At 46.1% G+C, this 14,179-nt stretch overlaps 2 protein-coding genes across 2 annotated transcripts; one reads left to right on the top strand and one right to left on the bottom strand.

Moving 5' to 3' along the window:
- Positions 1–581: 581 nt before the first annotated feature.
- On the bottom strand, positions 582–2,266 carry GL218_05420 (AP-3 complex subunit mu; the record flags this gene model as incomplete). The annotated part of the gene is made up of 2 exons (XM_033582083.1): positions 582–2,148; positions 2,223–2,266. 2 exons carry the CDS (start codon positions 2,264–2,266, stop codon positions 582–584), a joined length of 1,611 nt encoding a protein of 536 aa, XP_033434871.1.
- Positions 2,267–2,741: 475 nt separating this feature from the next.
- Positions 2,742–13,038, top strand: GL218_05419 (Dual specificity protein kinase pom1; the record flags this gene model as incomplete). The annotated part of the gene is made up of 7 exons (XM_033582082.1): positions 2,742–4,510; positions 5,184–5,284; positions 5,362–5,530; positions 5,584–5,689; positions 5,746–5,881; positions 8,908–11,909; positions 11,965–13,038. The coding sequence occupies 7 exons, from the start codon at positions 2,742–2,744 to the stop codon at positions 13,036–13,038; spliced, it is 6,357 nt and encodes a 2,118-aa protein (XP_033434533.1).
- Positions 13,039–14,179: the final 1,141 nt, after the last annotated feature.

Raw genomic sequence — 14,179 nt, 5'->3', positions numbered from 1 at the left:
TCTCACGGTCATCGAATGTGAACCTTGGCTAAGCCGTTGAGCAAGAAAATAAAATAGTAATTGGTGGGAAAGGAAATACGGGTTAAAGGAGCAAAAGTTCAGAAGCTGTAAGGTCGAAGCTTTGATTGATGACTCTAGTTGTTGAGATATTGGGGTACATATCTTAGGTACCTACAGCTACCTCGGCCCTTGTTAAACAGATGCTAAGCTGCCCGCAATTGCCAAGGTCTCTCTCCCCACATTCTTCCCCAGATCTACCTCCTTGTTAGGTACTAACCGAAGATATCCGTTAAAACTATTTCACTAAATACTTCGGCGGCAGAGAGGTACCTAGTCTTTGTGATACTTGTTCATTCTTTACCTATTTCGAGTTTTTCTAAAAGGCCGGTTTGATCTTGAGGAAACAGAGATAATCATTTAATAGTACCTAGCTTGACCCCTTGCTGATCTATGCGTAGTGATATCTTGTAGCTCCTCAGCATGCACACCAAAACGCCGATCATGCAATCATGCAATGCATCACTAGAGTATCACTGGATAGTGCAACTCCAATGTAACCGTCAATATGGCCTACGTACCCTTTAACATCTAGTCTCAACTCCTCCCTTACTAATAGTAAGATACTTCACACCCTTATACGGTTTTATTCCTTCGCCGAGGCCTCGACTCTTTCTCGGGTCAATGAGGATACTTTCGACCTTAATTCCACTTGATAACCATCCTTTGACAGAGAAGCTAACGGATGCAGAGCTCGGCATAAGGATTTTGTTCTGGGCAATTCTTTTTGCGTCCTTCTCGCTGTCCGAGCTTCCTTCCCCATTTTTGGGCTTCTCATTGACATTGCTTTGATATGGCTCGTCGTAAGTATAGTCCTTGCCGAAACCGAACCCATTAGGATCGTTATCTTCTTGATCTTCAGATAATAGACCCTGGACTGAGCATCGAAGGCCATAGTAAGATGTCCCGGTGGAAAGTTCCTTTGTGGGTATATGCCATTCCAATACCCTATCTCCTGCACTAAAACTAGCGTCTCCTTTACTCGGTCGAATATCTGAAAGGTTCCTAACTTCGGAAGGTAGCGGCACTGAGACGATAAGGTCTTGTAATAGTGGCGCGCCGGCCGAGCCTGGATGTGGTCCTCCGAATCCTCTGCCACCTGAGCTGCCACCTCTGCCAGACGACCCTGATATTGAAGAGTTAGAAGGTCCAAAGTTCTTGTTGATATTAAGCCGAACTTCGAAGTCTGAACCAGTTGATCCCAACCCGGTTTTGACCTCGATGTTTACTGGAAGTCTCAGGCTGTTCGAACTCAAATTCCCGCTTTTTCCGTTAGTGAAAGGTAGTAAATCCACTTCATAGCCTGCGAGGATGAAACGTCCATCCGGGGGTATGAAGCTGAGTTCTCCTGGATTTTCTTTCCATCTGTTTAATCGTACACATGGGTGGAATACCGGCAACTCCATAACGCTGTTTAGGTTATGTTTTCCTGAGGGTCCAGTGATATTTATGAGGATATCTGGAACACCAGATACCTTAGACGTAAATGCAATAGTACCATTCGCATATGCAGCGATTGGTCTACCAGATGGTGCAAGAGTGACGGACAACGTCTCCACAATGTCGGCGTAGAGCTCATTTGATGTATGTCGCACATTTGCCCGCCTCCAGGGGAGAGCTGGCGCAGTTTGGGATATAAGGGATGGTGCGCTTGAGTTGCTAGGGGATTTGCCAGGCAGATTAATGCTACCTAATAGCTTCCCTAGTAGACCTTCCACTTCAACCACATCCCTCAATGCGTTTGGTTCTGTAGTGTTAACAGTACCGGCATCGCACATCTCAGTAAGAAGTTGAGCAACGACATCGTAATTTGCTTCGATCTTATGCGCTAGGACTGGGGCGCCGAGGAACTCTTCAAGCGCATCGATTATGCGATGAAGGAACTCGAGGACGAGAAGAGGCTCTATCTCGGAAGAAGAGGTTGCCAAGTAAAGTATATTTGCATGTATAAGACTAAATACAAGGGTCGGAGGATTAGTATTTGGTAGGTATATTAAGTTGGGTCTCGGAGCTGGATGTTCGAGATATAGGGGAAGAAGGACGGCGGCCGAAAGAGGGCGTGAGGTATAGATATGAGAGAGTATCGCACGACTATATGATTAGGTAGTTATTGTTAGTTGGAAAGGAGTTTATAATATAATATCCTTTAGAAGGAGGAGACTGACTTATGCTCATCATAGATGTGCAACGCCTCTATTACACCATTCATGGTGACCGGGTTGCTATGCACATCATTAGATCTAAAAGATATTATTAAGGCTAAATATTTCAAGGTACAACTAAGAGAGAGGTATGGTACTGATTAAAGAATCCTAGGTTATCTCCTAGGTTATCTAAGGTGGGTGTGATGCCGTCAGAGGGTCCAAGACTAAACTAAATTGTGGGACAACTCGTTAACTTAATTTTTATCGATAAGCACCATAACGTGTGGGGTCCTTGCTTCATCCTAGAAACTAGGAAAGTTTTTCTGAACCGGTCAATTTTTCTCGATTCGCCGAACGATTGATTAAGAAAAAAAAGTCCAGTATTTATATTCACTCCCCTCCTCGCTGGTAACAAGCAATGGCGGGGCCTGCTAGCACTACGTCTTCTATGACCTCAACTTCACATACTTTAACACATGCACCATCAGTAGGATTTCTATCTTCTTTTGTCGACTCTCAAAACCATCTAGCGCCGTAGAGATGCTAGAACTATTTGAGGCTATCAAGTCTGGCAACCGGCACAGCTTCCTACAGCCAGCCTCTACAATCCCGAATGCTTCGCTGCAGCTTGCGAAGGCCACGCTTGATGCATATGCTGGACAAATATGCGACGAACAACAGCAGCGCCAAAGGGAAGAAAGCAAGAAGCGGAAACGAGCTGAGAACGGGCTAGGCAGAGGAGAAATACTAAAGATCAGGAAGCTTCACGTCGATGGGTTTGAAAGTGGTCAAGTTTGGCAACAGGCGAGAAGAATTATCACAAGCGCACTGCAGGATTCGAAAAGTGCACTCCAAGAATTAGAAGACCAGAAGGAAATCCAGGTGAACGGTATCAACGGAGATGCGCATATCGATATCGACCAACCAGCTGGAGATGTCTCCGACGATGATTCAGCTGACTATGAGTCTGCTTCAGATATCGAAAATTCAGAAGGACTTCTGGAAGATGCCGAGGATGACGAGGAGATGGACGAGGAGGACCTCGAGGATGATGCCGAATTATCAGAGAATGATATAGAGGGGGGTCTAGAAGACATCGACGAAGAAGAAGATGAGATTGACGATGAAGATGAGGCTGAAGAGGCCTCACAAGAGCTGGTTGAAGATCCCAATGGTCTCAACGATGGTTTCTTTTCTATCGACGAATTCAACAAACAGACCCAATTGTTTGAGGATGCGGATGCCCGAGGAGACCCGGATGTCGATCATGCAAGTGACGATGATGAAGTAGATTGGCACGCCGACCCACGCTCTATAAAGCCATCTAGTAACGGAAAGAAACCCAAGAAGTCCACTGATGACGTTGATGACGAGATGCTTTCTGATATCGAAGACGATGAGGAAGATGGAGGGCCCACCTTCGGTAATATGGATCTGGATGCGCCAGAAGGAGAGAGCGAAGAAGAAGGCGACGAAATGGATGACGAAGATGATTCAAACGCCAACGAGATCTACTATAAAGATTTCTTCGCCCCCCCTCAGCGAAAAGGAGCTAAAAACAGCAGAGCTCAGCACTTCAGGGAGCCTCGGCCGACAAAACTAGACGACAATGACGTTGATCGAGCAATAGCTGATGTTCGGCGAGATTTGTTCGAAGACGAATCAGAGAGAGAAGATTCGGAAGATGCTCTTTCTGACGCTTCTGCGGGCAATCCTAAATCCAGGAAATCGGCACACGAAAGGCGGCAAGCTAAACTAGCAGAAGAGATTCGCCAGCTTGAAGCTGCAAATGTGGCTAAGAGGCAGTGGGCAATGTCCGGAGAAGCTAAAGCTGTTGATAGGCCGATGAACTCTCTATTAGGGGAAGATCTCGACTTTGAGCACGTGGGCAAGCCTGTACCGGTTATTACGGCTGAAGTGAGCGAGAGTATCGAGGATATGATTAAACGTCGTATTCTAGCCCAAGAATTTGACGAAGTTGTTAAACGGCGCCCTGATGCCTCCGAGTTCTCGTCCAATACTAGACGAGGACTTGTTGATCTAGACGACACCAAAGCTAAGCAGTCACTTGCGGAGATCTACGAGGAGGAGCACGTCAAGAACACAAATCCAGATTCTTACGTGAGCAAGGCTGAGAAACTTGGAAAAGAAGAGAAGGAAATTGAGCAGATGTGGAAGGAAGTTAGCGCGAGCCTCGATGCTCTCACTAGCTGGCACTACAAACCTAAGCCCGCCGCACCGTCCCTCACAGTCGTATCGGATGTGGCAACGATCAGTATGGAAGACGCTCAACCTACGACTCCCAGGGCGTCAGTGGTGGTGACCACACTTTGGCCCCACAAGAAATCTACAAGGCTAGCAAGGACACTGCTGAAAAGGGTGAGGTGGTTGCCAAGAGCGGTCTACCTGTTGCTAAGGAAGAGATGAGTAGAGAGGACAAGGTCAGAAGACGCAGGAGAGAGAAGGAGAATACGAAAGGCTGGCGGTCTCGAAGATAAGAAGCCTAAGAGCGCGAAGGCTCAAGCACAGAAACAAACTCTTGGTGATCTCAAGCTGGGCTGGGCGGTGTTAAAGTTATCAATAAGAAGGGCGAGATTGTGGATATGGAAGGTAATAAGGCAAAGGCGGCCAAGGCTGCCTTGAGTAGTAACTTCAAGCTTTAATACTAGCTTTGTGAATATTAATTAAATTTGTATTGAACTTCTACATAATTTTTGATTCATTTTAATATACTATACTAATATTTTGATGAAAAGCCGTTACGTCTCCGTTTTTACCGCTCCGGGAGTGATTATGTACATGCTCGGGCAAGTCGGTCCAGACGGAAGCTTAGCGGGGGCTCTGAACGTGCACGGTCCAATTCATCTTCAGCTACATTTTAGCAACTTTCAAAAAAGATCATCATTATCAAAGGTTTTACAATAACTCCTTCCGTCTACCTTCAGAGCGCTAAAGCTGCGCTCTACTTTTCGCCATGAGTAGGAATAACCCGCCGTCAGTCGGTACTCTCGATAGGCCCGAGGACCTTAAAGACTTACTAAAACAGGACCGGGGCGAAGATTGCCTCCCGTGCAGAGTTGTAGGTCAGTCCGCGCATTCTAATGATGTACCTGACAACCAAAAACTGTACCGAACCTGCGATGCTGATATACAGCTATAGGAGGCGGTGCGTTTATCGGCCTAGCGGCTTATAGCTACTTTTCCGGCCAGCGAGAACTCGAGAAGAACCAGGCGCAAATCATAGCGAGGAAATCGATGTTCGGTATGCGGAGTCGAAGATTCGGCATCGCGGCTACGTCGCTGGGGTTGGCTTGGCTAGGCGTGTGGAGGTTGTTCTTATAGAGGAAGGGGGTATAATGACGGGTTAAGATGTTGTGTGTAGTCCGCAGGATGCAGGATACCAGGACGAAACCCGAACCACTCCACTCTTATACAGCACGAGTTCGCGACAAGAGCCCAGCCCAGCGATCTTGTTGTTCGCGCGCCCTGTGGGCTTACTTACCTAGATAGAAAGACGGCGCTCCGAGGTTGTCAAGTTAAGCAGATGTGGTGTTACTGGAAGGACGATGCTAATGTCAGTCGGTTGCACGATGCGAATCCCGGCATGATCTTGGGCGCGAGGGCCATCATAGATAAGATTCCCCGCTTGCCGTATTATGGAAATGTGGACTGTGTCATAGGTATGAATTTTATACTAGAGGCCTTGTCGCATGAGTTGACTCGTCATTGGAATCTAATACTTTTAGACACTTCAAATGAATAGTTTCGCAGATATGATAAAATATCACATATTGCAACAAGCTAACTGTACATAGTGGCTACTCTCTAATTAATCCTAATTATATTAGATTCTTGCAGTCTCATGTGGTAAGCTAGATAAGTAGATACCCGAGGCGTCATCAGCGGCTGTTTACGAAAGCAAAGCTGAAATCTCTATGCATTTCCCACGTGGTGTACGATGTGGCCCTGACCGGCACCGCTCCCCTTGGATATTTTTTTATAATTTTATTAAATTTGGTGGCTGATAGCTGAAAAGGGGTTGGCGATAGGTTGTGCGGAATAGATGAAAGCTGGGTCTGGCTTGGATCACGACAGTAGAACCTTGAATGATAAACAAAGAATTCCATATATCTTCTATAACTATTATACTAATTTGTTGTGATCTTAGATATCTAATGTAGGTACTTTGTACCTAATCGCGAAAAACGCGTGGAAATATTTGTCTTATTCAACGCGTCGGTTGGGTTAGGGCTTAAAAAAAAAAGAAAGAAAAAAAGCTTTAAAAGAGATCAGAGCTTTGGAACTGCTGAACCCCTTTCTTGCAGCCAATTCCATCAGCTCAATTCCACTTTGGGCAATGACAAGTCCCTTTTTTTCTTCGTTCCTGATCTAAAGAAGAAAAGGGGAGGGTCCTTAGGCGCATTTTTCATAGGTTGATAGGAAACAACCCCACAGAATGTGTTCATGCAGGTGTACATAAAAGTGGCTGGCCACCCCACTAAGACTTACATCAATGTACATAGTAAGGGTACAATAGTAAGGGCTAGCTGCATAAACAAAGGTATGTCCTTGAAGTCGAGGATTTAGTTAACATATGTAAGGTAAGATACGGAATACTGCTCTCAAATCTTGCATGTTATCTTGCGTGTTGTTAGTGGCAAGAGCGTTGTAAGCATTGTTGTATTTTATACGCCTTGTCTAATATATCGCTGTAACACTGTAACACGGTAACACGGTAACGCCGAAATGTTTAGTTTCTGCCCGTGCCTTGTTAGCGTATATTACTGGACAAGTGAAACATGCGGAATGAGATGAAAACACGGGTGTAGACACTTTACTAAAAACCGAGCTTTGAAGCACGGACACCAGTACCAAATTCAATTCAACTTTGTTAATGGAGACGAACAAAGCAGGATTGTCCTACTCTTTTTCTCATCAATCACCATTCACCCGGCAACCATCTCGCTTTGATGACTTTAGACGGTCAACAACCCTAGAAAAATTAGACGAAGCTTGTTGGAAATATAATAACGGCCTGTTGATGGCATGATAAGACAGTACAGAGGAAAAAAAAAAAAGAATAAGAAAACAACCAAGACAGCCGTTATCATGTCCCCCGCAGATCTCTTTCATCATCAAATAAGAAGAGAAGAAATAAATCTCCGAACTTATGATACTGGGTGGGCTTCTCCGTATTATTCGATCTTCAACGTTTCCTCTTGATACACATACATAGTCGTCTCCTTAGTATTCCCACTATTTTCTTCCTCCTCCCTCGATCTCCCTTATCTAGACTCACGCATGCAATGACGAGTCTTAGCATAACACGTAAAAACGCCTCTTCATAAATTAAATGCAGTAAATACCGATCGAACATATATCAAATTTAATAGGAAATGAAGATGCATTTCCTTTATTCCATAGTTAACATGATAATAAAAAGGTATACATGTATGCCATGCGTAAGCTTGTAATACGGCTGACACACATGTGCATCTGCATGAGGTTATAATTATATCATATATTGATACAAGGACTATGAAATTGGTGGTGATGTTCAAATGAGAACAAAGCAATTAAGGGGTTCTGTACCAAGTGTCATGCCTAGGATATCCCGCTATCGACGTGCCGTAAACCGGTCCTGCCAAGTGTCTGCCAGCAATACAGGTACACTAGTAGCATCGGTACCTGTCTATGTACCTGCCACCTTTGTGTGTATTAAACCTGTGTGTAACGACATCAAGTGTCCGTGTACGAAGGACCTAACGTATCGTTAATAAAAAAGTGGATTTCCATCTGTATTCAATCAGTGGACAGTGGCCCCAACCAGTCCCTGACAGGGCCAACCTTAATAGGGAACATCCAAGACAGCCAACTTTGATGAACCGCGGAAGGGAACTGTACCTTCCTTACCTTACCTTACCTTACCTTACGGTAGTAATCGTACTAAATTGTACCTACCTACCGGCCTACCTACCTAACGGGTCTGATACCTTTAATTCCTAGGATAGTTTGGAGGCGACTAAAAATTCGCTTGACCGGTACGGGAAAAAGCTGTGGATCAGCCCCGTTCGACCTCTTATTTTCTTTCCCTTAATGAAAACAATCCACCAACCCTTTTCGTGAACCTAATTCTATTCGATAGTAGTTACAGTCGGTCAAACCGCAACGCCAGCCCATCGTATTTTTCTTCTTCTTTTTTTTTCTTTGCACGGGCGACTTTGTCGTCTACTTGTTAGTCTTGCTTTTATTTGCATCCCGGAATGCGGTAGCAGTATTGCCACCCTCAGGTCCTTAGCCGGACTGAGATTGATCGCGAGCCTCCTGGTTCAGATCTAGGTCGAGTTAGGGGATTATATCGGGTTTTCGCTTTGGCCGCTTAGAGATCATAGCGAATACTTATCCGTCGCGACTTTCGTTAAACTCGTCGATTATACTGCCGTTCCGATCACCAATTTTCGTTACGATACTTGACTGCGTTACTCCTTATGATTAGAGATCATAAGGCTCCTGCTGGCCCGAGACCAGCTGCGCAGTCCCCGACTCGATCGTGCGTTTTTCCCACTCACCTCGCGTCTCACGTTACAATAAGAAAAGAAACACCGCGTAGCTGTTTGTTTCTGTAATGTTTAATGTTTACTAATCCAGCTTGTTTCTTTTCAGGGCCAAGGAGAACCTCAACCCTATAAACAGAATCGATAACGAGCCAATGCTTCACGCATCGTCGTCCAACAATCATTCATCTTCTCCTTCGGTCGGAATGGGGCTCCAAGTGACGTAGGAGATAATACCACCAGCTCTTTCGAATTCCTACCCTCCGTTAGTTTCGATGATCTCCAGAGCAGCATCGAGTCAGCCTCCAACGATTTTAAACTGACACATTTCCCTTCGCCTTCCGGCCAAGGAACCATTCTCGACGAGCAATCAGACAGAATGGTCAGGCAGTCTTCGGGTACCAGCCTAAATGGCGCAACGACCCGCACAGGAGCTCAACCAAACCCTACCCCAAATGCAGCAGCCACCAGACCGGGGAGATCTGGTTCAATACTAAGAAGACCCAGCTCGTCAAACCGCCAAGTTAGCAGCAGCTCTACTGTGTCTGCGTCTTCCGGTCTCGTCGATGCGCCGACCGCGCCTGCCGCAATGAGAAATAGGCGCCAGAACCATTATCCTCCGGTTTCTAGTACTAATGTTGGTAAGCAGCCGAGGAAATCGATTGGACCTGGTGTTATCGAGTCGGACTTTGGGACTAGAGTGCAGAAACGAAGGCCAAGCTTAATATCAGATGGATCAGAAAGAGGTATAGTGGGTACAGCTCGGACCTCGATTGATATTTCAGGGCAGTCTAGTGACGGAACGAGAGCCTATGCAAACACACGAGCTACGAAGGCTCGTTCGGTACAACCTGCACCAAGAATATCAGCCAACCTCTCCGGAAGTGCTAGTACCGGTAATGCTCTTGCTCCAGATCAGAGCCGTATTTCGGCAGCATTTCCTAGGTCGCCAAGAGCAGCTGGTAAAGGTTCTACACCAAATTCTGCAAGAAGAATGTCTGTAATGCCCGGAACCCATGGTTCTCATGTAACCGGTCTAGGTGCCAGAACTATCTCGCCAACTGATGCACAACGGATGAAGCGCATGTCGATACATCCTACACAGAACGTACCACAAATTACAAACGCCCCGCCGCCACCTATCGAAGTTCGCCCTAACTCACGCTCTCCTTCTATGATTCCTCGAAAGACATCTACACCTTCGTCCTTAAGGACGACCCCAGAGCTTACTAATAGAAAATCTTACAGTTCGGGATTGTCTGTTGCCTCGGTGAACAGTTTCAATACCCACCGGACTTCAACTGGTTCTATTCAGCGGACCTTCCCGCAAGGCGGTCCGGCATCGAGATTACCTGCTCCTAAAACGCTAAATGCACATAACCCCCCCGCAGGTGAGGAGGAGGAGGATGTACCTCCTGTACCTGCAATTCCCAAGGTTTACGAATCACCTAAGGATTCGCCAGCAGAAATTTCTTTCCTCGAAAAAAGAAAATCGACATATACGTTAGATTCTAGTAGCGTTCACAGTACCTCCACAGGAACCCCTTCAGGTACTCCATCACAAGAACCAATAAAGAAATACCAACGTAAAACCGGTACTCGAAAGCATGCCCCACGGAAGACACTTGCAGGTCCGGATATTGAACAGAAGATTGGCATAAGTCAATCGAAAAAGAGTCTACAACCCCTACGACTTCCACCGCTCACTCTTGGTCCACTAAGTATAAACGAAGCAAAGATCACAGCTTTACGAGACCAGGGTGAAGATGACGGTAAATGCAGTCCTCCACTCTCGCGCACGATTCCCAAGACACCCACTACACCTATGACAGCATCGAGGAGCACATTCTTCTCTAGAGGTCGTACGGATAAAGAATCTGAAAAAACAGTTATGCGGAGTAATAGTTCTATTCACCACAGTCGAGTAGACAGCCCGGCCGGAGGAAGTTTATCTGAATCGCCACTTGAGTCTCTGGCTAAGAACCAAATTCGCAAAGTCTCTGGCTCGCCATTCCTCTCTACGGTCGCTCCTAAAAAGGATAACATATTTGGTAGTAGACTGACGAAATCTAAGACGGTTGGAGATGTAAATCAACCGATTTCAATTGATACCAATGTCGAAGCTAGACCACCCCAGAAGCCATCTGGTCCACGGGCGCAGAAGTCGACGAAAGCAGGCAATAAGTCTCCTACTGAAAATAGTCCGGAAGAGCCTCCAACACCATCTTCGATGAGTAATTTGAGAAGGAAACTAAGCTTGTCTTGGAAAAGAAGCAATTCGAAGAGTAGTCATCATGCGTCTGCCGGATCTGTTGATAAGGCCTCCGAGAAGCATGCTCGACAGGACAGTATGCCACCTCCGCGATTACCAATTTCGGCATCTATAAATATAAGCGCGGCGAAGGCTTCTAGTCCGAGCCACACCACGAAACCATCGGGAACGTATTTGGAATCCAGACGCAGGAAGAGCTCTGCGTCTAGTCTCAATACCATGTTTACACAGAAGAATCGTAGCGATGCCTGGACAAGCTCCAAGGAAGATGTGGGTAACAACTCAATGGTTGAGGCTTCATCACAACCCCGGAATTTATCTATGCAAAAGATACTCCGTCCGAGGCCATCTACTGCATCAATTAAGCGTCGGGATTCTTATACTGCAGAGTTGGATAAGGACGATATGGTCGCCGAGGATGAGATGAGGAAGTTGGCCTTGAGGAGGAAGGAGACGGAAATGGCGGCTCGAACGCTAGATGCTCTCCGCAAGAGGGCAACGCCGAAGGAGCGTGTCGGTGCTCATGAAGCAATCCGGATAGCCATGCTAAACATCTATGAGAGGGGCGAGATTGTCGATTATAACGACGTCTATTTCTGCGGCACTCAAAATGCTAGTAAAGTCATCGGCGATTTGAACTCAAAACTTCCGAACTTTGGTTATGATGACGAGCGCGGAGACTACTCGATTGTTGTGGGCGATCACCTTGCGTATCGTTACGAGATTGTCGATGTTCTTGGAAAGGGCAGTTTTGGTCAAGTGGTAAGATGTATTGATCATAAAACTGGCGTGCTTGTTGCGGTGAAGATCATCCGCAACAAGAAGAGGTTCCATCAGCAAGCTCTTGTCGAAGTCAATATTCTACAAAAGCTTCGTGAATGGGTATGTTATTGATATCGTTCGTCTAAATTGGTAGATTTCACTAATATTATTTCAGGATCCTCAAAATAGGCATAGTATGGTCAACTTTACTCACAGTTTCTATTTCCGCGGCCATCTCTGCATTTCGACCGAGCTTCTTGACATGAATCTCTACGAATTCATCAAATCCAATGCCTTCCGCGGGTTTTCTCTCAAGCTCATCAGACGATTCACCAAACAGATGTTGAGCTCTCTCAACCTCCTTAAGCAGCACAAGGTGATCCATTGCGATCTTAAGCCGGAAAACATTTTACTTCGGCATCCTATGCATTCCGAAATTAAGGTCATCGATTTTGGTTCTAGTTGTTTTGAAAACGAAAAGGTTTATACATACATTCAATCCCGATTCTATCGATCGCCTGAGGTTATTCTAGGAATGACTTACGGCCTACCAATTGACATGTGGAGTTTGGGTTGCATTCTCGCCGAGTTGTACACCGGTGTCCCTATTTTCCCCGGTGAGAATGAGCAAGAACAGCTTGCTTGCATTATGGAGGTATTTGGTCCGCCTGAAAAGCATCTCATTGAGAAGAGTACGAGGAAGAAGCTTTTCTTTGATTCGATGGGCAAGCCGCGCTTGACCGTATCTTCAAAAGGTAGGAGGCGCCGTCCATCCTCCAAGACACTTCAACAGGCCATCAAATGTGATGACGAACCATTCCTCGACTTCCTCGGACGGTGCTTACGATGGGATCCGGACCGCCGTCTTAAGCCCGAAGAGGCTATACGTCATGAGTTCATTACCGGTCAGAAAACATCTGTTCCTGTACCTAGAACACGCGAGTCCTCTCCGGTCAAGCGTCACAATACCATTTCAACGCCGCGGCCCCTACCCGAACCCCCGGGACCCGGTAAGAGCGGACCAACCCTACGTCCCAGAGAAACAAACAATAGCCCTCTGAAGCCAGGCGGGGCAGCGAGACGGACATCTGCTTTCACCGGGCTTACTTCCGGTACAAAAAGAGCTAGTGCGGGAACAGCTGCAACAGTAGGCAACAGCAACCTCCCCCGTGTGGCCGGCCGAACTGCTAGCGGCAAACAAGATCTGGCCTCGGTGGGGGCTAATGTTGCTATGAGTCGACGAGCTTGAACGAGTAAATATTCACATATTAGGAGCTTGAGATCGAGTGTCCTAGCACGTTTTATGAGATTAATTAGGCATTTATTTCCATTGACACCATAGAGGGGTCAAATCAGCTTCCATGTTTATACGTCTATCTCGGATGGCGGCGTGATGTATTGCACATGTTTTTAAGACGACGAATACCGAAAATCGAGTATATCTACCATATCGAAGCTAAATACCTAGCTATCATCGCTACCATTAGTTTCTTTCCGGTGTCGCCTTGCTACTATATACATCGATAATGTTGGCCGTGTTTGCTTACCGCAATCGATCCCGATGACGAGTGAATATACAACTACATAATGCTTTTTGAGTCCAGCTTGCCGTGCATGAGTTAAACGGAGACGGAGCATAGCCTTGAGTTAAGGGACGTGAACATTATTATTCTCTCATTTTTCTTTTTTCCTTTGAACGCATGTGCCATACTACTTTATATAATAACGAAGATCCAAGCCGTAAAATGCAGATAGAGGGGCGAGCTCAACTTCGAGTTCCCTAACGGCACGTCTTCGTGGTGGATGTTTAGAAGACATACAAAGGGGGGAGGGGGAACGCTGCAGACGAAAGCAGAAATCAAATGACGATGAAGAAGGGTAGATGGGTTGTAGGTGTAGGTGAAGGTGAGGGCGAAGGTGAAGATATGAGGTAGAGAGGATATCTCGATACCTATGCTCCTTACTACCTAGCATATCAAAACATATCAAACCCCGTCTCGATTGATATCTTAAATCTCGTGCCTGTTCGCGACTTGGAGGTTTTGCCTGTCCACTTACTCATCTTGTCTTTCGTGTAGTTATGCTAATTCCGGCGGGCTTAGGGCGGTTTTTTTTTTTTTTGGACGTTCTTAATGCCGTTGCAAGCGGCTTGGTTACTTCGACTGGCGAATTTCAAATACCTTACCTAATATAAAGGAGGCAAGTTGGGAATAGCAACTTTCTTGTAATACTAGCGGTTAGTTAGGTAGGTAGTTAGTCAGTGGGATATATGACTGACTGACGTTGACGAAGCAGAAATGGGCGAGGAAAGTTGTCGCCGGTTCGAGAATCTCACCTCAGGGATGGCGAATATGCATAATACATACGGGTACCTATCGTATCCGTCGCAC

This window comes from Daldinia childiae (assembly GCF_008694065.1).
Source record: "Daldinia childiae strain JS-1345 chromosome Unknown Scaffold5, whole genome shotgun sequence".
Taxonomy (NCBI): Eukaryota; Fungi; Ascomycota; class Sordariomycetes; order Xylariales; family Hypoxylaceae; genus Daldinia; species Daldinia childiae.
The sequence above is the reverse complement of the archived record's forward strand: the minus strand, read 5'-3'. Positions and strand labels throughout refer to the sequence as shown.